The sequence below is a fragment of the Oncorhynchus keta genome, chromosome 26 (genome assembly GCF_023373465.1).
Source record: "Oncorhynchus keta strain PuntledgeMale-10-30-2019 chromosome 26, Oket_V2, whole genome shotgun sequence".
In the NCBI taxonomy this organism is placed as follows: domain Eukaryota; kingdom Metazoa; phylum Chordata; class Actinopteri; order Salmoniformes; family Salmonidae; genus Oncorhynchus; species Oncorhynchus keta.
The window spans coordinates 36,720,042-36,742,328 of NC_068446.1; the positions used below are offsets into that span (position 1 = coordinate 36,720,042).

General features: G+C 47.3%; 4 protein-coding genes across 62 annotated transcripts in view; 1 reads left to right on the plus strand and 3 right to left on the minus strand.

Moving 5' to 3' along the window:
- Positions 1-3,167, plus strand: part of LOC118359328 (cadherin EGF LAG seven-pass G-type receptor 1) — a 118,545-nt gene extending 115,378 nt beyond the window's left edge. Inside the window, exons 32-35 of the mRNA XM_035737830.2 lie at positions 353-496; positions 669-884; positions 1,236-1,569; positions 1,683-3,167. Coding sequence (XP_035593723.2) covers positions 353-496; positions 669-884; positions 1,236-1,569; positions 1,683-1,707 — 719 coding nt within the window. The 3' untranslated portion in view covers positions 1,708-3,167. The remainder of the gene's footprint in view (positions 1-352; positions 497-668; positions 885-1,235; positions 1,570-1,682) is intronic.
- A 176-nt stretch (positions 3,168-3,343) lies between these two features.
- On the minus strand, positions 3,344-6,090 carry LOC118359330 (gamma-crystallin M2-like). 10 transcript variants are annotated; one of them, XM_052480684.1, is made up of 6 exons: positions 5,707-6,090; positions 5,463-5,523; positions 4,975-5,401; positions 4,253-4,913; positions 3,819-4,058; positions 3,344-3,644 (listed from the first exon to the last, which is right to left on the minus strand). In XM_052480684.1, the coding sequence occupies exons 4-6, from the start codon at positions 4,283-4,285 to the stop codon at positions 3,369-3,371; spliced, it is 549 nt and encodes a 182-aa protein (XP_052336644.1). In that variant the 5' UTR covers positions 4,286-4,913; positions 4,975-5,401; positions 5,463-5,523; positions 5,707-6,090; the 3' UTR covers positions 3,344-3,368. The 10 variants fall into 10 exon arrangements, with proteins under 10 accessions (XP_052336644.1, XP_052336645.1, XP_052336640.1 ...); XM_052480685.1 differs by having other exon boundaries at positions 4,253-4,852; positions 5,463-5,645; XM_052480680.1 differs by having other exon boundaries at positions 5,463-5,645.
- Positions 6,091-6,222: 132 nt separating this feature from the next.
- On the minus strand, positions 6,223-17,715 carry ptprjb.2 (protein tyrosine phosphatase receptor type Jb, tandem duplicate 2). Its single transcript, XM_035737836.2, has 8 exons — positions 17,545-17,715; positions 17,298-17,388; positions 16,146-16,219; positions 15,711-15,845; positions 9,037-9,153; positions 8,734-8,894; positions 8,481-8,616; positions 6,223-8,307 (listed from the first exon to the last, which is right to left on the minus strand). The coding sequence occupies exons 1-8, from the start codon at positions 17,701-17,703 to the stop codon at positions 8,149-8,151; spliced, it is 1,032 nt and encodes a 343-aa protein (XP_035593729.2). The 5' UTR covers positions 17,704-17,715; the 3' UTR covers positions 6,223-8,148.
- An 81-nt stretch (positions 17,716-17,796) lies between these two features.
- Positions 17,797-22,287, minus strand: part of LOC118359331 (receptor-type tyrosine-protein phosphatase eta-like) — a 104,217-nt gene continuing 99,726 nt past the window's right edge. For all 50 annotated transcript variants that reach the window (XM_052480654.1, XM_052480639.1, XM_052480640.1 and 47 more), the window contains 4 exons: positions 18,817-18,953; positions 18,522-18,675; positions 18,024-18,111; positions 17,797-17,943 (listed from right to left, as the gene is read on the minus strand). In XM_052480654.1, coding sequence (XP_052336614.1) covers positions 17,895-17,943; positions 18,024-18,111; positions 18,522-18,675; positions 18,817-18,953 — 428 coding nt within the window. In that variant the 3' untranslated portion in view covers positions 17,797-17,894. The remainder of the gene's footprint in view (positions 17,944-18,023; positions 18,112-18,521; positions 18,676-18,816; positions 18,954-22,287) is intronic.

Sequence of the window (22,287 nt, forward strand, 5' to 3'; positions counted from 1 at the left end):
TGGAACTGTGACAACGGGCAGCCTCTCCTCGCCTGGTTCGATGGGATATGTAGTGATTTTGCCAACACAGCCAGATATGCACACGGTCTTGTTCCCATAACCATTTGTAAACTGACTATCATATTGGTTGATTAAATCAGACTTTTTTAATATAATGAGTAATCCACGAATGTCCCAAGTTAATTGACACGAGAAAATGCAAAAATAGCAACTACGGTAATCAGAGTGCTAATGACTACAATGAATGGCTAAACTATTTCCGAACACTATGGGTCCGCGGGGCACCTCCTCACCACTCTATAGTACAGCGGTCAGAGAGTAAGTTATAGCTCCTGTGTTTCCATGGTTCCAGATTCGGACTCGGACAGTGAGCTGTCGGTGGATGAGCACAGCAGCTCCTATGTCTCGTCCCACTCCTCAGACAGTGATGATCACAGAGAAAGCAGCAAGCATAGGTGGAACAACGAGAGACCGTCCCAGCACAACACACCCAAAGGTAGACTCATGTTCAAACACACACACACACACACACACACACACACACACACACACACACACACACACACACACACACACACACACACACACACACACACACACACACACACACACACACACACACACACCTCATATATTTAAAAGTGTTTATTTTTTTACTGTATCTAAAGTGGATACAGTGGCCAATCATGTGAAGCCCTACTGGCCAGTGGAGCTGCCGACAGCCAGTGAGAGTGAGGAGCCCTGCGGGGTGGAGTTGCTGCGTGTGGAGACCAAGGTCAACGTGGAGCTCCACCAGGACAACAAGATCAACAGGGAGTCCCTCTACCAGAATGATAGTGCCCCTCCCAGTTCACCTGACTGCAACCAGACAGAGAAGAGAAGGGGTGAGCGAGCGACAGAGAGAGAGAATGAGAAAGAGAGAGTCGTCACTAGCTTCCATAGCCACAAAGTCATAAACCCTGCCCATTTCTACAAATGTTCTTCTTAAATTCTATTTGAAACCTAACCCAATCTTAACCACACTACTAACCTGAAAATTAATATCAAAAAGCACATTTTTTGTAGCAAATGTTTACATTGGAATCTGACTTTGTGGCTAGTCTAATTCTAAAACTTCTAATCTAGTACCTAAAATGTTATTCCTATCCAAATAAGGTGCATGTGTCTGTTTGTGTGTGTGTTTTCTTGTATAACTGACTGGGGTTTGTGCATTCACCCTCTGCGTTTACAACCAGGCATTCTGAAAAACACGATCAACTCCCCTCCTCCCCTGACTGACAAGAACATGAAGAATCGCCTGCGGGAGAAACTGAGTGACTACAACCCCCACAGCATCTCCACCAGGACGACCCCAGTCCCACCGTCTCCCGTCTCCTCCCATCTACGCCCTGTAATCGGAGGCAACGGGGTCCTCATCAAATCCCCGCCTCGCCTGCCCGTGCCTCCACACCCTCCGTTGTCTCCATGGGACCTGCGCAATGAGGTTGTCACGACAATGACGAGGACGATGATGTCACCATTAGTCAATGGGGTCAACGGGGTTCAAGACGCCCAAGACTCGGACTCCGAGTGAGTGTTTACGAGATATTGGTGGCCATGTTGCATTTCTAACAGATATGTTGGATAATACGTCAGTCACTTTTGACTTTAGCAACTCTCTCTGTCTCTGTCTCTTTCAACAGCGGTAGCAACGAAACCTCAATCTGACCTGGAGGGAATTCCAGATAGACAACCAGCTCTCAAGGCAAGAGGGGCTACAGCACCGATACCATGCGTGCTGTTCAAAGGTCACTGTGGGGCCCCTAAGCTCCTATGGAGACCAGTGTTTGCCCAGGCGACTGCCTGCCTGAGAGAAAAGGGGAAGAAAGGAGAGAGCCTGAGAACTCCATCTCCCAGCATGCAGCAGCTAGTTGGAAAAACAAAACAATGAACTTCACGGCTAACAAGTGGCGCTGTCTGTAGTTGTTCATCGCGGGTGGCAACTGACAGCAGGTTGGGATTGAGGAATTTTCCAGGACCAGATGTGCTATGATGTGAAATATCACATGACCTCATGAATCAGTAAGACATTCACCAAGTGCCCAGCTGTTTGCCCACAGAGACAGAAATGTCCAAAAAACAAATCATTGTCTTTGGTCCGTGTAATTACTTTGTAGATATTTTGTATTTTTACTTTTTGGACTTGTTTATAGGAAAGGAATAACTAAGCTATACATTGTAAGTAGTGTATTGTCATGTCATATTATTGGGAGAGCCTGTGGAGATATGACAGTCAACAAGGTTTTTTACAGATGTTTACGAATTGTTTAAAGAAAACAAAAACGTTGCCATCCGCAGCATGTAAAGTCCCAGTCTGAAAATACTCTACTGATAATATGATTTAGAAGTATTCAAACACTCGCATAGTAAGTCTAGTAAAACAAAAGCCATCTTAAAATAGTCATTCTAACATAGAGAGACATGTTCATCTCCGTATTACAGTGAAGGTCTTGTACATTCCAATTGTGTCCTGATGGTTGAATGAGGAAAACGCACTGAAATCGTAATACTGTCATTACAGGTTCCAGTAAATGGCAGAGTAATATAGAAATCAATTGTTACTCTTGAGTGCTTAGTAGAAAATGACAGTATGTGCCTTTTGATTGTTACCATGCTGCCTCATTGTCACCCTTTTCACATTGTTCTTCTGAGTTTGTGTCGATCCTTATATTACTTCTAGACATCATCTCTGGAGATCCTATCGCCAAGTGTTCAGCCAGTGACATGTCTGTACTCTTGATTTTTAACTCTTTAGAATAATATGTTGCAGTATTATTTCCAAGGAAATCATATTCATTTTAAGTACCAACTGTGTGCCTTTCTCTCTGCCTCCACAGAGCATAGTGTCTAAACCCCTTGGTAACCACTATTACTAGTTTTAGTATACCGACCTCCCCTTTCCCATTCCCCTGTTGAGCTGTAAACACCCGTGTTCATGATCTAGTTATAATACTGTCGTCCCTCAGTCCTCCTTCTGCTATTTCATGTTTATAGATGAGCCATATCTCTTTAAAGCTGATATTGTGTCAGACACTGGAATCATTATTGTAACATACACGTATTTATTTTTTGTGAAAAGACACTGGCAATCAGACTAAAATAAACCACATTTGGATTTTTTCCCCTTACTTTTTGAATAGATTTTTGATGTGTTTCTTGTGTCATTAAGAATTGATCGGTATATGACATACAGTATCTGTATGTTTTCAGAATGGCCTGTCAAGAGGTTTGGATAAAGGGGTAAACAAAATGTGCAAGCATTTAGGCTTTTTTCAAACAGACATTTTTATTCAATGGCTTCTCTTATTTACATCAGTAAAAAGCAATATCTAGTAACAGGATTCGTTGATACGCCTCATGCTCATGAGCCTACCCATAGAGCCCATCTGACTGAAGTTTCTGTACTCTCCAGGCCTCATGTACATCATCCTGCCTCTGTACTGGGGCTGCTCATACATGAGCCAGTGGCCGTCCATAACATTGCAGGACATGCAGTTGTTCATGCGGTAACGATCCATGATGCTGTCACAGTCGTCCATCATCTCGTGCATCTGACCTCCAAAGTTCTCCCTCTCGTAGATCCTCATCCTGAAAGATCCTCTGTGCTGTAACATGATGAACAACATGTTTTAGGGAGAAATTGTGAACTGTAATGCTAAATGTATCACGCATGTATAGAAGATTGTAGTCATACTGACTAATGGGCATAGGTGTATGTTGTACAACAACAAAGAAGACTACGCGGTAACTAACAAATCTGTGTGTGTTAGTAGGCTTACCATGGGGATCATGCGGCAGGACCTGATGTCGGTCATTCCCATCATGCGCTGGAAGTCAGAATACTCTCCCCTCTTCATGAACCACTGGTTTCCCATGTAGTTGGAGCGGTCGTACACCATGAAGCAGCCGCTCTCAACCCTGCAGGACTGGCAGCGGCTCAGGTAGGAGGACATGTCAGGGCAGTCGCTGCTGCACTCATAGGAACGACCCTGGAAGTTCCTGTCCTCGTAGAAGGTGGTCTGAAAATAAGCAAGAATCATTTCTATTCACCATTCAAACATACAAAAACACATTGCTACATGTTGGGCCTTGCCCAATCCCACTGACAATCAGCTTTCTGGGATTAGGGTTGCCTTGTGCTCTGACACTCGAGTACTAAAGTGCACTCAATGTAACAAGCTAGGAACATAAATATGCTAAATATAATACTTACTCTGCTGTTCATGTTCATGCCGATGGAGGTCATTTTGTCTCTCTGTGCTGCTGCTGCTCTTGCTGGGGAACTGTTATCCTACTGGTTTAAAACCTTTCTTTTTATACTGGTGAACCCCATTGTACTCAGCAACATGGAATAGAGGGCCATAGAGCACTGAGGTCTGTCCACATGTCCAGGGACACGGGTCTCTCAAAAGACTTTAAAAATGCTGTTTCTCTCAGAACAATGTAACAATGAGCCTTTGTGAAAGGGTTAACAACAGTGATGCAGGGTAAACACCGTTAACACACTTTTTAAACATTTTGCACGAGTGTTTACCCAAATTTGGCAGAAAAATGCATTGAAAGCATAGGGACTGTTACTTCTCTAATCCTGAACAGCGATCAGCGTTCTGCCACCAATTTTTTCATCACTACATCACTGGTTAAAGGGATAGTTCAGTCAAATAAAAAAAGGACGCATTGGTTTCCTTAACCTGTAAGCAGTATATGGACAAGGTACGACAGGAATCAATGCATCGGTTTAGTTTCCTTAACCTGTAAGCAGTATATGGACAAGGTACGACAGGAATCCATGCTTCGGTTTAGTTTCCTTAACCTGTAAGCAGTATATGGACAAGGTACGACAGGAATCCATGCTTCGGTTTAGTTTCCTTAACCTGTAAGCAGTATATGGACAAGGTACGACATGAATCCATGCTTCGGTTTAGTTTCCTTAACCTGTAAGCAGTATATGGACAAGGTACGACAGGAATCCATGCTTCGGTTTAGTTTCCTTAACCTGTAAGCAGTATATGGACAAGGTACGACAGGAATCCATGCTTCGGTTTAGTTTCCTTAACCTGTAAGCAGTATATGGACAAGGTACGACAGGAATCCATGCTTCGGTTTAGTTTCCTTAACCTGTAAGCAGTATATGGACAAGGTACGACAGGAATCCATGCTTCGGTTTAGTTTCCTTAACCTGTAAGCAGTATATGGACAAGGTACGACAGGAATCCATGCTTCGGTTTAGTTTCCTTAACCTGTAAGCAGTATATGGACAAGGTACGACAGGAATCCATGCTTCGGTTTAGTTTCCTTAACCTGTAAGCAGTATATGGACAAGGTACGACAGGAATCCATGCTTCGGTTTAGTTTCCTTAACCTGTAAGCAGTATATGGACAAGGTACGACAGAAATCCATGCTTCGGTTTAGTTTCCTTAACCTGTAAGCAGTATATGGACAAGGTACGACAGGAATCCATGCTTCGGTTTAGTTTCCTTAACCTGTAAGCAGTATATGGACACGGTACGACAGGAATCCATGCTTCGGTTTAGTTTCCTTAACCTGTAAGCAGTATATGGACAAGGTACGACAGGAATCCATGCTTCGGTTTAGTTTCCTTAACCTGTAAGCAGTATATGGACACGGTACGACAGGAATCCATGCTTCGGTTTAGTTTCCTTAACCTGTAAGCAGTATATGGACAAGGTACGACAGGAATCCATGCTTCGGTTTAGTTTCCTTAACCTGTAAGCAGTATATGGACACGGTACGACAGGAATCCATGCTTCGGTTTAGTTTCCTTGGTACTGTTTCCACATGCTAATGTTTTAGCATGTGTGGCACAAATCCCATTCAATTAAAAGGACCGATATTAGAATGTTTCACACATCATGTCCAAAGCATCCGAAAGTGTCTAAACTTGTGAAGCTCAACAAAGTCACTAATGCTTTGAACATGGGTGAAACATTCTAGTATCGGTCCCATGTCTTAAATGGGATTTGTGATTTTGTGCCACAAATGCAATTCAGCACAATTGGTAACTAACTCTGGTTACCAGTGGTACAAATTGGTGCTTGTTTCAATTAAGTATTTTATCCCAGTGAGTGTAGCCTAATTTAACAAAGTCTTGGGCCATTGTCTCAATCAACACTATGGACATGGTGGCCAAATAGTAAAACAGAGAAGGTCACATTAGACACTTGTAGAGAGAAAAGTGTAACATGTTTAATCACAGTATTGACCAATGGAAGGATACAAAAATATTCACCTTTTCCTCATTTGCATTGTACCAGCAAGCATCACATAGTATCTCACACAGCATCGTAAAAAAAATCCTAAAACTCTTGACGAAGACTATTGGCGGAGTCTGCTTTGCTTATGAGCTCCACTGAGTAATATGATCAATATAAATAAGTGCTTTGAAGAACTTAAGCAATGTGCATTGTGATACAAAGACAGTAAAACAATATCAGCATAGTGGCTTTACATCAATCACAGCAGTAAATCTATGACCTATGTCCAGAAACACCCCTTATATCCATAGCCCTTAGGCCTTTATGGTCACTTGTGTAGATAGCTAGGCAGAACCAATACCGTCATTGATTTAACAAATCCTGTTCTTTAGGAAGTAGAGGTTGGTTTTGGACTGGGCCCATGCATACAGTATATATAACCACATAGTTAGAAAAAGGGGAAATGGGAAAACTGTTTTCCTGCTTCTATGATAGAAGCATCACAGATAGACAGTATGCACAGCATTACATGCACCACTTTCTATAGAACACACATTAGGGAAACAACAAACAGTAGGGAGACGGTTCATAATGTGTAACCTCCGAGTTACTGAGAGAGGAGCTGAGTTTACAGACTGACGTGTGAATGGAAATTTGCTATTGCACAAAGTGGGTTTTAACAGCGGAGGAGGACCACAGGATCTCACAGCAGTTTCGCAATCATTTCTCATGATCATAAGAATATTTACAGCAACCATAATAAAACATCAAGAAGAGAATTGAAAAAGCTACAGTGTAAAAACCTAAATGCATCCGGTGCATTATGCAGAACAGGGTGTAGGAAGCACAAAAGTTCTCACGAAAATCCTAATTTTAAACTTGTTTAGATATCAAAATGATCTGTAGTAAAAAGTTAACATTTGACTTTGAACATCTAATATTAAATAATACATTCATAGGCCTATTGTCAGGAGTAGTTCTCGTTTCCTCTAAAACAGTGCATTGTACTTATCCTGTCACATAAAAAGGAATGTATTGTAATGTTTTAAAAATGGTATAACTGACTTCATTTTGCTGGGCCCCAGGAAGAGTAGTTTCTGCCTTGGCTGCAGCTAATGGGGATCCTTAAAAATACACATGTATTACACCACTTATTGGAGACGAGAGGGCACAGAAGAGAGGGGAGGTTGTTTCGTAGGGCAGTTATGTTGGGTGCTGATCCTATACCTAAAGCTAAAGAGGGCACGGAAGAGAGGGGAGGTTGTTTCGTAGGGCAGTTATGTTGGGTGCTGATCCTATACCTAAAGCTAAAGAGGGCACGGAAGAGAGGGGAGGTTGTTTCGTAGGGCAGTTATGTTGGGTGCTGATCCTATACCTAAAGCTAAAGAGGGCACGGAAGAGAGGGAAGGTTGTTTCGTATTACATTTTTTGCATTACATTATTATATCAATATATAAAGCTTTAATTTGGATTACAAAGGTATGGCACATTCAGTTTAACCACACATCATTTCTTACAACATTGGCATTACAATCATAAGAAGAGACTAAGCAGATATTCAGAAGTAGCAGCAATATACAAATAAGGAAATATAAGAACGACTACCTTCTCTAAAATATAATTTGATGTACATTCCATTATTGGTCTTTGGATGGAATGTGTGCCTCCGTTCCTCTCAACAAACCGTTATCTTCCATGTTATTTTTCCCACTATCATAAAACGTGACCAAATAAATACTAGAAAACCAGTTTGATTTAAACAAAAATGTTAAAAAACTACAGTGTAAGGCAACATGATCAGTGAGAGTGAACAATCCCTTTTCTAAACCCTTCTCTACAGGCCTGTCTGACTGAGACGGGAGGATGTGAGAGACAGAGCAGTGGACGTGAGGCCTATGTGTTATGGTAGCCATTCTTAGCTGTATCTTTCCTGGGTTCTACGTTCTCATAGATGGTGAGTGCAGCCGTGTTCTGGTAGATCAAGTCCACGTTGGTTCCAGTTCTGGATCGGATTATGTCTATGGCACACTGGTTTAGGAACAAATACTGGTCCTGTAAGACAGTAACACAACATAGTTCAATATGATGAAGCAAGCTGACCATTCAGATGTCAAAACATTTCACCTAGAGACCACATAAGCACCCATTAAGATAACTTCTACTTTTAACCACAGGGATGGATTGTACAGTAAGCCCCCAAATATGGTGAAAAGTAGAACAGTGACCTCGGTCTGAACCATGAGGGGCCGGTGCATGCGCAGGTCGTGGATTGTGCCGTACACGTCCACCATACTGTCCCTCTCTATCTGGAAGATCAGCCGGTCGATGGCTATGAAGGTACCTGTACGACCCACACCCGCACTGAGGGGAGAGAGATAGAAAGAGAAAGAGGGAGAGAGATGAGAAAGAAGTCATGTTAATGTACTGTTCAAGACAATAACACTTGTTGAAGTTAACTGTGAGAAACTGTATGTTTACCTGCAGTGGACGACGGTGGGGGAGTGGCGTGAGTACTGGTCCATGTGCTCTCGGACCAGGTGTCTGAAGTTGATGAGCAGCTCTGTGGTCTCGGGGACGCCGTGGTCCGGCCAGGCTGTGAAGTGGAAGTGACGCACCGAGCGTGTCTCTGCTGTCCTCACCTGTCAGCCAAACATAAATACAGCGACCGTCTTTTGTTTATAGGAAAGGGATCGTTTTTCCCAGAGCCATGTTTTACCCACTAAGTAGCTGAAGAGGAAAACATCAGTAATATTTGTTTCACTCATTAGCACAGGAACTTACATTTTTTACATCAAAATCCCTGATGGTCCAGTCTTCTAGGGGGATCTCAGAGGTTGTTGTCACAGTGATATTCTGAAAGTGCTTGGTCTCAGATGGCCAGTATTTCTCACATTTCACCTTAGAGAAGAGAGGTGGGTGTGTGAGTTATTAATTGGGGTAGCTTAGTGTAGTCCTTCTCAAACCTCTCCTCTGGGAACTCCAGACAATTCACAATACTACACCTGATTCAAGGGCTCGTGCATAAGTCAATAAGTGGAATCAGGTGAACTAGAGTAGTGTTTTTTACTTTATTTTATTTACCTAGGCAAGTCAGTTAAGAACAAATTCTTATTTACAATGATGACCTAGAAACAGTGGGTTACCTGCCTTGTTCAGGGGAAGCACAACAGATGTTTACCTTGTCAGCTCGGGGATTCAATCTAGCAAACTTTCAGTTACAGGCCCAACACTCTAAACACTAGACTACCTGCCGGTCTGCCTTTTGGGTTTTCTGTTTCTGTAAATATGATCATTTTGGTTTTCTGTTTCTGTATATACAGTTGAAGTCAGAAGTTCACATACACCTTAGCCAAATACATGTAAACTTTTACAATTCCTGACATTTAATTCTCGTTAAATTCCCTGTCTTAGGTCGGTTAGGATCACCACTGAAATGTCAGAATAATAGTAGAGAGAATGATTTATTTCAGCTTTTATTTCTTTCATCACATTCCCAGTGGGTCAGAAGTTTATATACACTCAATTAGTATTTGGTAGCATTGCCTTTTAATTGTTTAACTTGGGTCAAATGTTTCGGGTAGTCTTCCATAAGCTTCCCACAATAAGTTGGGTGAATTTTGGTCCATTCCTCCTGACAGAGCTCGTGTAACTGAGTCAGGTTTGTAGGCCTCCTTGCTCACACATGCTTTCTCAGTTCTTGCCCACACATTTTCTATAGGATTGAGGTCAGGGCTTTGTGATGGCCACTCCAATACCTTGACTTTGTTGTCCTTAAGCCATTTTGCCACAACTTTGGAAGTATGCTTGGGGTCATTGTCCATTTGGAAGACCAATTTGTGACCAAGCTTTAACTTCCTGTCTGATGTCTTGAGATGTTGCTTCAATATAGCCACATCATTTTCCTACCTCATGATGCACCAGTCCCTCCTGCAGCAAAGCACCCCCACAACATGATGCTGCCACCCTCGTGCTTCACGGTTGGGATGGTGTTCTTCGGCTTGCAAGCCTCCCCTGTTTTCCTCCAAACATAACGATGGTCATTTATGGCCAAACAGTTCTATTTTTGTTTTATCAGACCAGAGGACATTTCTCCAAAAAGTACCTTTGTCCCCATGTGCAGTTGCAAACCGTAGTCTGGCTTTTTATGGCGGTTTTGGAGCAGTGGCTTCTTCCTTGCTGAGCGGCCTTTCAGGTTATGTCGATATAGGACTCATTTTACTGTGGATATAGATACTTTTGTACCCGTTTCCTCCAGCATCTTCACAAGGGTCCTTTGCTGTTGTTCTGGGATTGATTTGCACTTTTCACACAAAAGTCTTACCTGTGGTCTTTCCCGCCTTATTGTTTCCTAGTTTTTCCCGGTTCTGACCATTCTTCCTGTCCGGACCTCGAGCCTGTCTGCCGTCCTGTACCTGCCTGACTCTGACCTGATCACGAACCTCTGCCTGCCCGGACCTCGAGCCTGTCTGCCGTCCTGTACCTGCCTGACTCTGACCTGATCACGAACCTCTGCCTGCCCGGACCTCGAGCCTGTCTGCTGTCCTGTACCTGCCTGACTCTGACCTGATCACGAACCTCTGCCTGCCCGGACCTCGAGCCTGTCTGCTGTCCTGTACCTGCCTGACTCTGACCTGATCACAAACCTCTGTCTGCCCGGACCTCGAGCCTGTCTGCCGTCCTGTACCTGCCTGACTCTGACCTGATCACGAACCTCTGTCTGCCCGGACCCCGAGCCTGTCTGCTGTCCTGTACCTGCCTGACTCTGACCTGATCACAAACCTCTGTCTGCCCGGACCTCGAGCCTGTCTGCCGTCCTGTACCTGCCTGACTCTGACCTGATCACAAACCTCTGTCTGCCCGGACCTCGAGCCTGTCTGCCGTCCTGTACCTGCCTGACTCTGACCTGATCACGAACCTCTGCCTGCCCGGACCCCGAGCCTGTCTGCTGTCCTGTACCTGCCTGACTCTGACCTGATCACAAACCTCTGTCTGCCCGGACCTCGAGCCTGTCTGCTGTCCTGTACCTGCCTGACTCTGACCTGATCACAAACCTCTGTCTGCCCGGACCTCTGCCGTCCTGTACCTGCCTGACTCTGGATCACGAACCTCTGCCCGGACCTCGAGCCTGTCTGCCGTCCTGTACCTGCCTGACTCTGACCTGATCACGAACCTCTGTCTGCCCGGACCCCGAGCCTGTCTGCTGTCCTGTACCTGCCTGACTCTGACCTGATCACAAACCTCTGTCTGCCCGGACCTCGAGCCTGTCTGCCGTCCTGTACCTGCCTGACTCTGACCTGATCACAAACCTCTGTCTGCCCGGACCTCGAGCCTGTCTGCCGTCCTGTACCTGCCTGACTCTGACCTGATCACGAACCTCTGCCTGCCCGGACCCCGAGCCTGTCTGCTGTCCTGTACCTGCCTGACTCTGACCTGATCACAAACCTCTGTCTGCCCGGACCTCGAGCCTGTCTGCCGTCCTGTACCTGCCTGACTCTGACCTGATCACAAACCTCTGTCTGCCCGGACCTCGAGCCTGTCTGCCGTCCTGTACCTGCCTGACTCTGACCTGATCACAAACCTCTGTCTGCCCGGACCTCGAGCCTGTCTGCTGTCCTGTACCTGCCTGACTCTGACCTGATCACGAACCTCTGCCTGCCCGGACCTCGAGCCTGTCTGCCGTCCTGTACCTGCCTGACTCTGACCTGATCACAAACCTCTGTCTGCCCGGACCTCGAGCCTGTCTGCCGTCCTGTACCTGCCTGACTCTGACCTGATCACGAACCTCTGTCTGCCCGGACCTCGAGCCTGTCTGCCGTCCTGTACCTGCCTGACTCTGACCTGATCACGAACCTCTGTCTGCCCGGACCTCGAGCCTGTCTGCCGTCCTGTACCTGCCTGACTCTGACCTGATCACGAACCTCTGTCTGCCCGGACCTCGAGCCTGTCTGCCGTCCTGTACCTGCCTGACTCTGACCTGATCACGAACCTCTGCCTGCTGCCCGGACCTCCTGAGCCTGTCTGCCGGACCCCTGTACCTGCCTGACTCTGACCTGATCACGAACCTCTGTCTGTCCGGACCTCGAGCCTGTCTGCCGTCCTGTACCTGCCTGACTCTGACCTGATCACGAACCTCTGCCTGCCCGGACCTCGAGCCTGTCTGCTGTCCTGTACCTGCCTGACTCTGACCTGATCACAAACCTCTGCCTGTCCGGACCTCGAGCCTGTCTGCCGTCCTGTACCTGCCTGACTCTGACCTGATCACGAACCTCTGCCTGCCCGGACCTCGAGCCTGTCTGCCGTCCTGTACCTGCCTGACTCTGACCTGATCACAAACCTCTGCCTGTCCGGACCTCGAGCCTGTCTGCCGTCCTGTACCTGCCTGACTCTGACCTGATCACGAACCTCTGCCTGCCCGGACCTCGAGCCTGTCTGCTGTCCTGTACCTGCCTGACTCTGACCTGATCACAAACCTCTGCCTGCCCGGACCTCGAGCCTGTCTGCCGTCCTGTACCTGCCTGACTCTGACCTGATCACGAACCTCTGCCTGTCCGGACCTCGAGCCTGTCTGCCGTCCTGTACCTGCCTGACTCTGACCTGATCACGAACCTCTGCCTGCCCGGACCTCGAGCCTGTCTGCCGTCCTGTACCTGCCTGACTCTGACCTGATCACAAACCTCTGCCTGTCCGGACCTCGAGCCTGTCTGCCGTCCTGTACCTGCCTGACTCTGACCTGATCACGAACCTCTGCCTGCCTGTCGGACCTCGAGCCTGTCTGCTGTCCTGTACCTGCCTGACTCTGACCTGATCACAAACCTCTGTCTGCCCGGACCTCGCCTGAGCCTGTCTGCTGTCCTGTACCTGCCTGACTCTGACCTGATCACAAACCTCTGCCTGCCCGGACCCCGAGCCTGTCTGCCGTCCTGTACCTGCCTGACTCTGACCTGATCACGAACCTCTGTCTGCCCGGACCTCGAGCGTGTCTGCTGTCCTGTACCTGCCTGACTCTGACCTGATCACAAACCTCTGCCTGCCCGGACCCCGAGCGTGTCTGCCGTCCTGTACCTGCCTGACTCTGACCTGATCACGAACCTCTGCCTGCCCGGACCTCGAGCCTGTCTGCTGTCCTGTACCTGCCTGACTCTGACCTGATCACGAACCTCTGTCTGCCCGGACCTCGAGCGTGTCTGCTGTCCTGTACCTGCCTGACTCTGACCTGATCACAAACCTCTGCCTGCCCGGACCCCGAGCGTGTCTGCCGTCCTGTACCTGCCTGACTCTGACCTGATCACGAACCTCTGTCTGCCCGGACCTCGAGCCTGTCTGCCGTCCTGTACCTGCCTGACTCTGACCTGATCACAAACCTCTGCCTGCCCGGACCCCGAGCCTGTCTGCCGTCCTGTACCTGCCTGACTCTGACCTGATCACAAACCTCTGTCTGCCCGGACCTCGAGCCTGTCTGCCGTCCTGTACCTGCCTGACTCTGACCTGATCACGAACCTCTGTCTGCCCGGACCTCGAGCCTGTCTGCCGTCCTGTACCTGCCTGACTCTGACCTGATCACGAACCTCTGTCTGCCCGGACCTCGAGCCTGTCTGCCGTCCTGTACCTGCCTGACTCTGACCTGATCACGAACCTCTGTCTGCCCGGACCTCGAGCCTGTCTGCCGTCCTGTACCTGCCTGACTCTGACCTGATCACGAACCTCTGTCTGCCCGGACCTCGAGCCTGTCTGCCGTCCTGTACCTGCCTGACTCTGACCTGATCACGAACCTCTGTCTGCCCGGACCTCGAGCCTGTCTGCCGTCCTGTACCTGCCTGACTCTGACCTGATCACGAACCTCTGTCTGCCCGGACCTCGAGCCTGTCTGCCGTCCTGTACCTGCCTGACTCTGACCTGATCACGAACCTCTGCCTGCCCGGACCTCGAGCCTGTCTGCCGTCCTGTACCTGCCTGACTCTGACCTGATCACGAACCTCTGTCTGCCCGGACCTCGAGCCTGTCTGCCGTCCTGTACCTGCCTGACTCTGACCTGATCACGAACCTCTGTCTGCCCGGACCTCGAGCCTGTCTGCCGTCCTGTACCTGCCTGACTCTGACCTGATCACGAACCTCTGCCTGCCCGGACCCCGAGCCTGTCTGCCGTCCTGTACCTGCCTGACTCTGACCTGATCACGAACCTCTGTCTGCCCGGACTGCCCTGATCCTGACCTCGAGCCTGTCTGCCGTCCTGTACCTGCCTGACTCTGACCTGATCACGAACCTCTGTCTGCCCGGACCTCGAGCCTGTCTGCCGTCCTGTACCTGCCTGACTCTGACCTGATCACACGAACCTCTGTCTGCCCGGACCTCGAGCCTGTCTGCCGTCCTGTACCTGCCTGACTCTGACCTGATCACGAACCTCTGCCTGCCCGGACCCCTGAGCCTGTCTGCCTGTCCTGTACCTGCCTGACTCTGACCTGATCACGAACCTCTGTCTGCCCGGACCTCGAGCCTGTCTGCCGTCCTGTACCTGCCTGACTCTGACCTGATCACGAACCTCTGTCTGCCCGGACCTCGAGCCTGTCTGCCGTCCTGTACCTGCCTGACTCTGACCTGATCACGAACCTCTGTCTGCCCGGACCTCGAGCCTGTCTGCCGTCCTGTACCTGCCTGACTCTGACCTGATCACGAACCTCTGCCTGCCCGGACCCCGAGCGTGTCTGCCGTCCTGTACCTGCCTGACCCTGACCTGATCACGAACCTCTGTCTGCCCGGACCTCGAGCGTGTCTGCCGTCCTGTACCTGCCTGACTCTGACCTGATCACGAACCTCTGTCTGCCCGGACCCCGAGCGTGTCTGCCGTCCTGTACCTGCGTGACTCTGACCTGATCACGAACCTCTGCCTGCCCTTGACTTGTACTTTTCCTGCCCCGTGTTTTTAATAAATGATCTGAGAACTGTACTATCTGCCTCCCGTGTCTGCATCTGTGTCATATCCTGAGTCCTGATAAATTTGGGATTTTTCTATCAATATGATTATTTGGGGTTCTCCGTTTCTGGAAATATGATTATTTGGGGTTCTCTGTTTCTGTAAATATGATTATTTGGGGTTCTCTGTTTCTGTAAATATGATTATTTGGGGTTCTCTGTTTCTGTAAATATGATTATTTGGGGTTCTCTGTTTCTGGAAATATGATCATTTGGGGTTCTCTGTTTCTGGAAATATGATTATTTGGGGTTCTCTGTTTCTGGAAATATGATTATTTGGGGTTCTCTGTTTCTGGAAATATGATCATTTTGGTCACCATCTTTTGAACAACAACCTGCTTGAGCTGGCCGACTGAAGAGTCGAGACCGAGCTGGCCTTGCATCTGTTAAGTGTGCTGTCTCGTGTGTGTGTGTGTGCGCACACACGTATATCTGTGTGTCTGAGTGTGTGTGTGCGCACACATGTATATATGTGTGTATGCACTCACTCGTCCCTGTTCATTACAGCGTGTCAGCATGACCAGAGTCTGGACGTTCTTCTCCCAGATCATCCTCCAGAACTCATTGACGGTGACGGGCAACGGACCTTGGGCCGCAATAAACTCCTTCCTGGAGTTGTAACCCTGGCAAAGGACACATATTGACCCAGTACGTAAGCATCTACTACAATCACCATCTAACTTTCCTAAACCTTTTCATACTTGTCTGTATCTCCTGGTTAATGTGAGATGGATGTGATGTAACTGACTCAATACTACTAACTCTAGCTATAACCTGACAATGAAGACCTATAACTGAGTCTTAATTGAAGTTATCTAGCTATATCGATCATATTTGTGAAATAACCCCAGAGCAGAGCTGAAACGTAGAGTGTCGGAGAAAGCTGATTATGATGAAGATGATGATGACAGGTCAGTATTTACCGGGATGTAGTTAGAATTGATGTAGTCGTCGAATGGACTCCCATGGATGGACAGTTTCACTCTAGAGGATTCATCTGGGATGTGGGAAAGAGGAGGAATGAGGAACGATAGAAATGAAAGACAATTCCTGTCACTCTGCCCAAGTGACAACCTTTCATGCAGAGCCCCACATGTTTGAGCCCCACATTTAACAGGCTTGGCTGTTTTGCATGTTATTTTGGCATTAATACGTGTCACATATTAGTTTGCAAACAATGTAAAAATATGTATATCATTGCGTTAATAAAACTGCATACAAACATGGTCTTTTTTTTCTTTTTTTGAGTATTGCAGCTCCAAAATGCTGGTGTTCCAGCCAAGCTCAGTCCTTTCTGTGGTGGTGGGGCAAGCCAGCAGAAAATACAGGAGCGTTGCGCTGTAATTGGCTCCGTGTTCTGTCACTCATGGGGACACTACGTCACCGCGAAGTGTAAGGTGAGACCTCGAAAATTCTAGCCCTTTAGCTTCTGACGTACAGTTACATTATAAGTGCCCATCCAAGACGGCTCAAGGTTATTGGCCACAGATAAAATGACGTCAAATCACGTTATATGTACAGTAGCTTTGATTGGACTGATCATGTCAACATACTTTGAAAATCTTAGCTAACGGTCATGATCATGAATCAAGTCGACAATCTACTGGCAAATCCTTGTCATATGAAGAGAAATAATGAAGATAAATTATAGATAAAATGTATCTGTGCTTATCGGCTATTGGATATAAACATTACACAACAAGTTGGAAATTGCAAATTCAACAATGAGTGGTTTAGAAGAAAGTGAGCACAGCACAAAGACGTAAGTCCAGAAATGTATTGTATGCTGCTAATATACCAAGGAGATATGTATACTGTAGCTAAGAAAGTAATAATGTTACAAAGTGTATATTGTGTAGTAAGCTGTTAGTAGCCCATGTGCCTCACGCTAATCATTTGGGCCCTTTTCTGACTTTGTGGTGCACATGTAGCCTATAGTCAAACTCTGAGCTATTGAATAAACAAAGGAGTTAGTTAGTCTGTTCGACAATGAGGATGGAGGATTTGAAATGATAAGCAATGGTAGCTGTGGCAGGAGGACAGGGGTCAAGGGTCAGGGGTTATGGTAGACTCACAGGGAATCACGTTGTTGTAGCGGTTCTTAGACTTGTTCTCCATGGCCGAAGCACTGGTTGTAGCTTGGGCTGTTCCCACTGGCTTCAGGTCCTAGAAGGAGAGGGAGACATTAGGCCACCAGGCATCAGTAGCGAACAAGCAAGCACAGGAATATTTACCGAATACAGAAAATCTGCCTGATGGAACTGCTGCCTGATGGAATATCTATATCATGTGTATGATTGAATAAATAGCTTTATGTTTTACCTCAAACTCCTCGGCGAAACCACAGTTGGAGTCTGCTTTCTGCCTCTTGTAATAAGCCTCGTAGTCCTCCACCCTCACGGCCACGCTTCTGCTCATAGAGACACAGGAGACAAGCATTAACACAAACACGTGTGACACCAAGCGACAGTGCTGCATCATTCAATAGTGTACTGTTACCATAAGAGTTAATACTCACACTTTAGCTCTGGAAATAAAGAGAGAGAAATTAAAAGAGAGTTATGTTAGCAGTTAAAGAAAAACTGACAAATATCGTCTTATTTTGCAATTACAGAATTACAGTTTCATTAACTTCCAAACTGAGACAGAAACAAGTGAAAGATCCGAAGAAATCACCTCATGGAGTGAATCTGGATGTCTGAAGTGTCTTTCTTGGGTTGTCTGTAACAACAAAAGCACACAAAAATCATATGACCTTCCAAAAACATCTATTATATCGAGTGATGATGATGATCGCTCACCTCCTCCAGTGGATGACTAAGGCAATGGTGATGATGAAGAGGATGGCAAAAACTCCAATCGTTACCCCGACAGCCACACCGATGACAGCTACAGAGAAGAAGGAAGAGAAAAAAAGGTAAGAGGACGCCTTGTGATACACTCCAGAAACCTTCATAATGCCTTTTATGACCCTATAGCATATTATAAGATCTGCTATAAGCATTCATAACAGGTCAAAGTGCCTTATAAGTGCCTATATGAATACATTACTATGAATCCTTTTATAAACTTATTACATACAGGTGGTTTGTACAGTAAAAGAGGTGTAGCAACCTAGGGCCTGAGGGAGTTCCACAGGACTTTGGTTGAACAGAGTTATCGTGACAGAACAGTTTTAATATCTGTCAACGTCATTGTGTGAAAACATACATTTTCAAATTGTGAGGGTAATTATGTTGTCATATTCTATCCTATTCCATCAAATTTGAGACGACATTGCAATTGTTTTTCTCACATACCATTAACGCCAGTCTTGCAGGTGAGGGTTTGGATGGTGCTGGAACTCCCACAGCCCAGTGTGGTTACAGTCAGGGTGTAGTCTGTATTGTGCTTAAGGTCAGAGACTGTGTGGCCACAGGCTGGCGTACAGTCACCACTAGTGTTATAGTGTGCCTAAACCAATCAATAAATCATTAAATTATTAATGAAATCAATAATTAATTAATTTAATTAATCAATCAATAAATCAGCCAATCATAAATGTATTCAATCAATATTTGTTTTTATTTTGTGACCAGTATTTACTGTACTCACCTGGTCCTGGGGGGGTCGGTTGGTTTCATAAGCAGTGATCTGGAAGCCCTGGTTCAGACCTTTGGGTTTGGTCCAGGACAGGATCACCTTGGGGTCATTAGGAGAGTCACACTTCAGGTTGAACACAGGGCTGGCATCTATGGCACAGTGAAGGAGACACAGAGGTTTTCAGTTTAGATTTTTTTTACTATGAAATGTGTAGACCATGTCTGAATTTCATTACAATTACAAGAGATCAAAACACAGTTCGGTCCGCAGGTAGTATAACTTTTCATTACATTTCATTACATTTCATTATAGTACAACGGTTTGATTTGTCTAATCTTAGCAATTTCTTCTTAGCTAGCTACATAGCCGTCTTTGTATCAAAGATAATTGCGTAATTATCGTATTTCGTCGTCCTAACGTAGTCTACACTGCTATCTGCCCAGCAGCTAGCCAGCTAGCAAACGTCCACCGTCTACCGAATAGCAGCACTGTAGAAACTATTACACTCAACTGAACAACTTGATTAGTGTAGTGTTAGCTAGCTACATAGTTGTCTTTGCTGTCTTCGTATCCAAGATAATTGTGTAGTTTAGAGTGTGTAGTCTTAGAGTGATTATCTTAATTTACCGAGGTTAGCTAGCCAGCTATTTGTCGTCCTTAACGTAGGAGACACTGCTAGCTAGCAAACAGCTAGCCAACGTCTTCCGAATAGAACTTCCCACTCAACAACCCGGTCGCATTCCGCTTCGCTCCACAGGTAGTATCACATTTTAATTTCATTTCATTACAGCACAACGGTTTGATTTGTTTGATCGTAGCTAGCTACATAGCCGTCTTTGTATCAAAGATAATTGTGTAGTCTAGAGCGATTTTCTAGGTTAGCTAGCCAGCTATTGTCGTTCTTTAACGCAACGTAACGTAATCAACACTGCTAGCTAGCCAGCTAGCCCCGAATAGCAGCACTGTAGAAACTATTACACTCAATGGAACGACTTGATTAGTGTAGTGTCAACAACGCAGCCACTGCCAGCTAGCCTACAAAGTCAACAACGCAGCCACTGCCAGCTAGCCTACTTCAGCAGTACTGTATCATTTTAATCATTTTAGTCAATAAGATTCTTGCTACGTAAGCTTAACTTTCTGAACATTCGAGACGTGTAGTCCACTTGTCATTCCAATCTCCTTGCATTAGCGTAGCCTCTTCTGTAGCCTGTCAACTATGTGTCTGTCTATCCCTGTTCTCTCCTCTCTGCACAGACCATACAAACGCTCCACACCGCGTGGCCGCGGCCACCCTAATCTGGTGGTCCCAGCGCGCACGACCCACGTGGAGTTCCAGGTCTCCGGTAGCCTCTGGAACTGCCGATCTGCGGCCAACAAGGCAGAGTTCATCTCAGCCTATGCCTCCCTCCAGTCCCTCGACTTCTTGGCACTGACGGAAACATGGATCACCACAGATAACACTGCTACTCCTACTGCTCTCTCTTCGTCCGCCCACGTGTTCTCGCACACCCCGAGAGCTTCTGGTCAGCGGGGTGGTGGCACCGGGATCCTCATCTCTCCCAAGTGGTCATTCTCTCTTTCTCCCCTTACCCATCTGTCTATCGCCTCCTTTGAATTCCATGTTGTCACAGTTACCAGCCCTTTCAAGCTTAACATCCTTATCATTTATCGCCCTCCAGGTCCCCTCGGAGAGTTCATCAATGAGCTTGATGCCTTGATAAGCTCCTTTCCTGAGGACGGCTCACCTCTCACAGTTCTGGGCGACTTTAACCTCCCCACGTCTTACCTTTGACTCATTCCTCTCTGCCTCCTTCTTTCCACTCCTCTCCTCTTTTGACCTCACCCTCTCACCTCCCCCCTACTCACAAGGCAGGCAATACGCTCGACCTCATCTTTACTAGATGCTGTTCTTCCACTAACCTCATTGCAACTCCCCTCCAAGTCTCCGACCACTACCTTGTATCCTTTTCCCTCTCGCTCTCATCCAACACTTCCCACACTGCCCCTACTCGGATGGTATCGCGCCGTCCCAACCTTCGCTCTCTCTCCCCCGCTACTCATCATCTCTTCCCTCTGCTCAAACCTTCTCCAACCTATCTCCTGATTCTGCCTCCTCAACCCTCCTCTCCTCCCTTTCTGCATCCTTTGACTCTCTATGTCCCCTATCCTCCAGGCCGGCTCGGTCCTCCCCTCCCGCTCCGTGGCTCGACGACTCATTGCGAGCTCACAGAACAGGGCTCCGGGCAGCCGAGCGGAAATGGAGGAAAACTCGCCTCCCTGCGGACCTGGCATCCTTTCACTCCCTCCTCTCTACATTTTCCTCCTCTGTCTCTGCTGCTAAAGCCACTTTCTACCACTCTAAATTCCAAGCATCTGCCTCTAACCCTAGGAAGCTCTTTGCCACCTTCTCCTCCCTCCTGAATCCTCCTCCCCCCCCCCCTCCTCCCTCTCTGCAGATGACTTCATCAACCATTTTGAAAAGAAGGTCGACGACATCCGATCCTCGTTTGCTAAGTCAAACGACACCGCTGGTTCTGCTCACACTGCCCTACCCTGTGCTCTGACCTCTTTCTCCCCTCTCTCTCCAGATGAAATCTCGCGTCTTGTGACGGCCGGCCGCCCAACAACCTGCCCGCTTGACCCTATCCCCTCCTCTCTTCTCCAGACCATTTCCGGAGACCTTCTCCCTTACCTCACCTCGCTCATCAACTCATCCCTGACCGCTGGCTACGTCCCTTCCGTCTTCAAGAGAGCGAGAGTTGCACCCCTTCTGAAAAAACCTACACTCGATCCCTCCGATGTCAACAACTACAGACCAGTATCCCTTCTTTCTTTTCTCTCCAAAACTCTTGAACGTGCCGTCCTTGGCCAGCTCTCCCGCTATCTCTCTCAGAATGCCCTTCTTGATCCAAATCAGTCAGGTTTCAAGACTAGTCATTCAACTGAGACTGCTCTTCTCTGTATCATGGAGGCGCTCCGCACTGCTAAAGCTAACTCTCTCTCCTCTGCTCTCATCCTTCTAGACCTATCGGCTGCCTTCGATACTGTGAACCATCAGTCAGATCTTCCTCTCCACCCTCACCGAGTTGGGCATATCCGGCGCGGCCCACGCTTGGATTGCGTCCTACCTGACAGGTCACTCCTACCAGGTGGCGTGGCGAGAATCTGTCTCCTCACCACGCGCTCTCACCACTGGTGTCCCCCAGGGCTCTGTTCTAGGCCCTCTCCTATTCTCGCTATACACCAAGTCACTTGGCTCTGTCATAACCTCACATGGTCTCTCCTATCATTGCTATGCAGACGACACACAATTAATCTTCTCCTTTCCCCCTTCTGATGACCAGGTGGCGAATCGCATCTCTGCATGTCTGGCAGACATATCAGTGTGGATGACGGATCACCACCTCAAGCTGAACCTCGGCAAGACGGAGCTGCTCTTCCTCCCGGGGAAGGACTGCCCGTTCCATGATCTCGCCATCA

Coding starts and splice junctions, on each gene's coding strand:
- LOC118359330 (XM_052480687.1), bottom strand. CDS start 4,285: ATGACCTCCATCGGCATGAACATGAACAGCAGA. Junction 4,059..4,252: donor GCATGAACATGAACAGCAGA/GTAAGTATTATA, acceptor GCTTATTTTCAG/ACCACCTTCTACGAGGACAG. Junction 3,645..3,818: donor CCTGCCGCATGATCCCCATG/GTAAGCCTACTA, acceptor ATCATGTTACAG/CACAGAGGATCTTTCAGGAT.
- ptprjb.2 (XM_035737836.2), bottom strand. CDS start 17,703: ATGATGCAGCACTGTCGCTTGGTGTCACACGTGTTTGTGTTAATGCTT. Junction 8,617..8,733: donor CCCACCGTCGTCCACTGCAG/GTAAACATACAG, acceptor CTCTCCCCTCAG/TGCGGGTGTGGGTCGTACAG. Junction 8,308..8,480: donor CCCTCATGGTTCAGACCGAG/GTCACTGTTCTA, acceptor ACTGTCTTACAG/GACCAGTATTTGTTCCTAAA.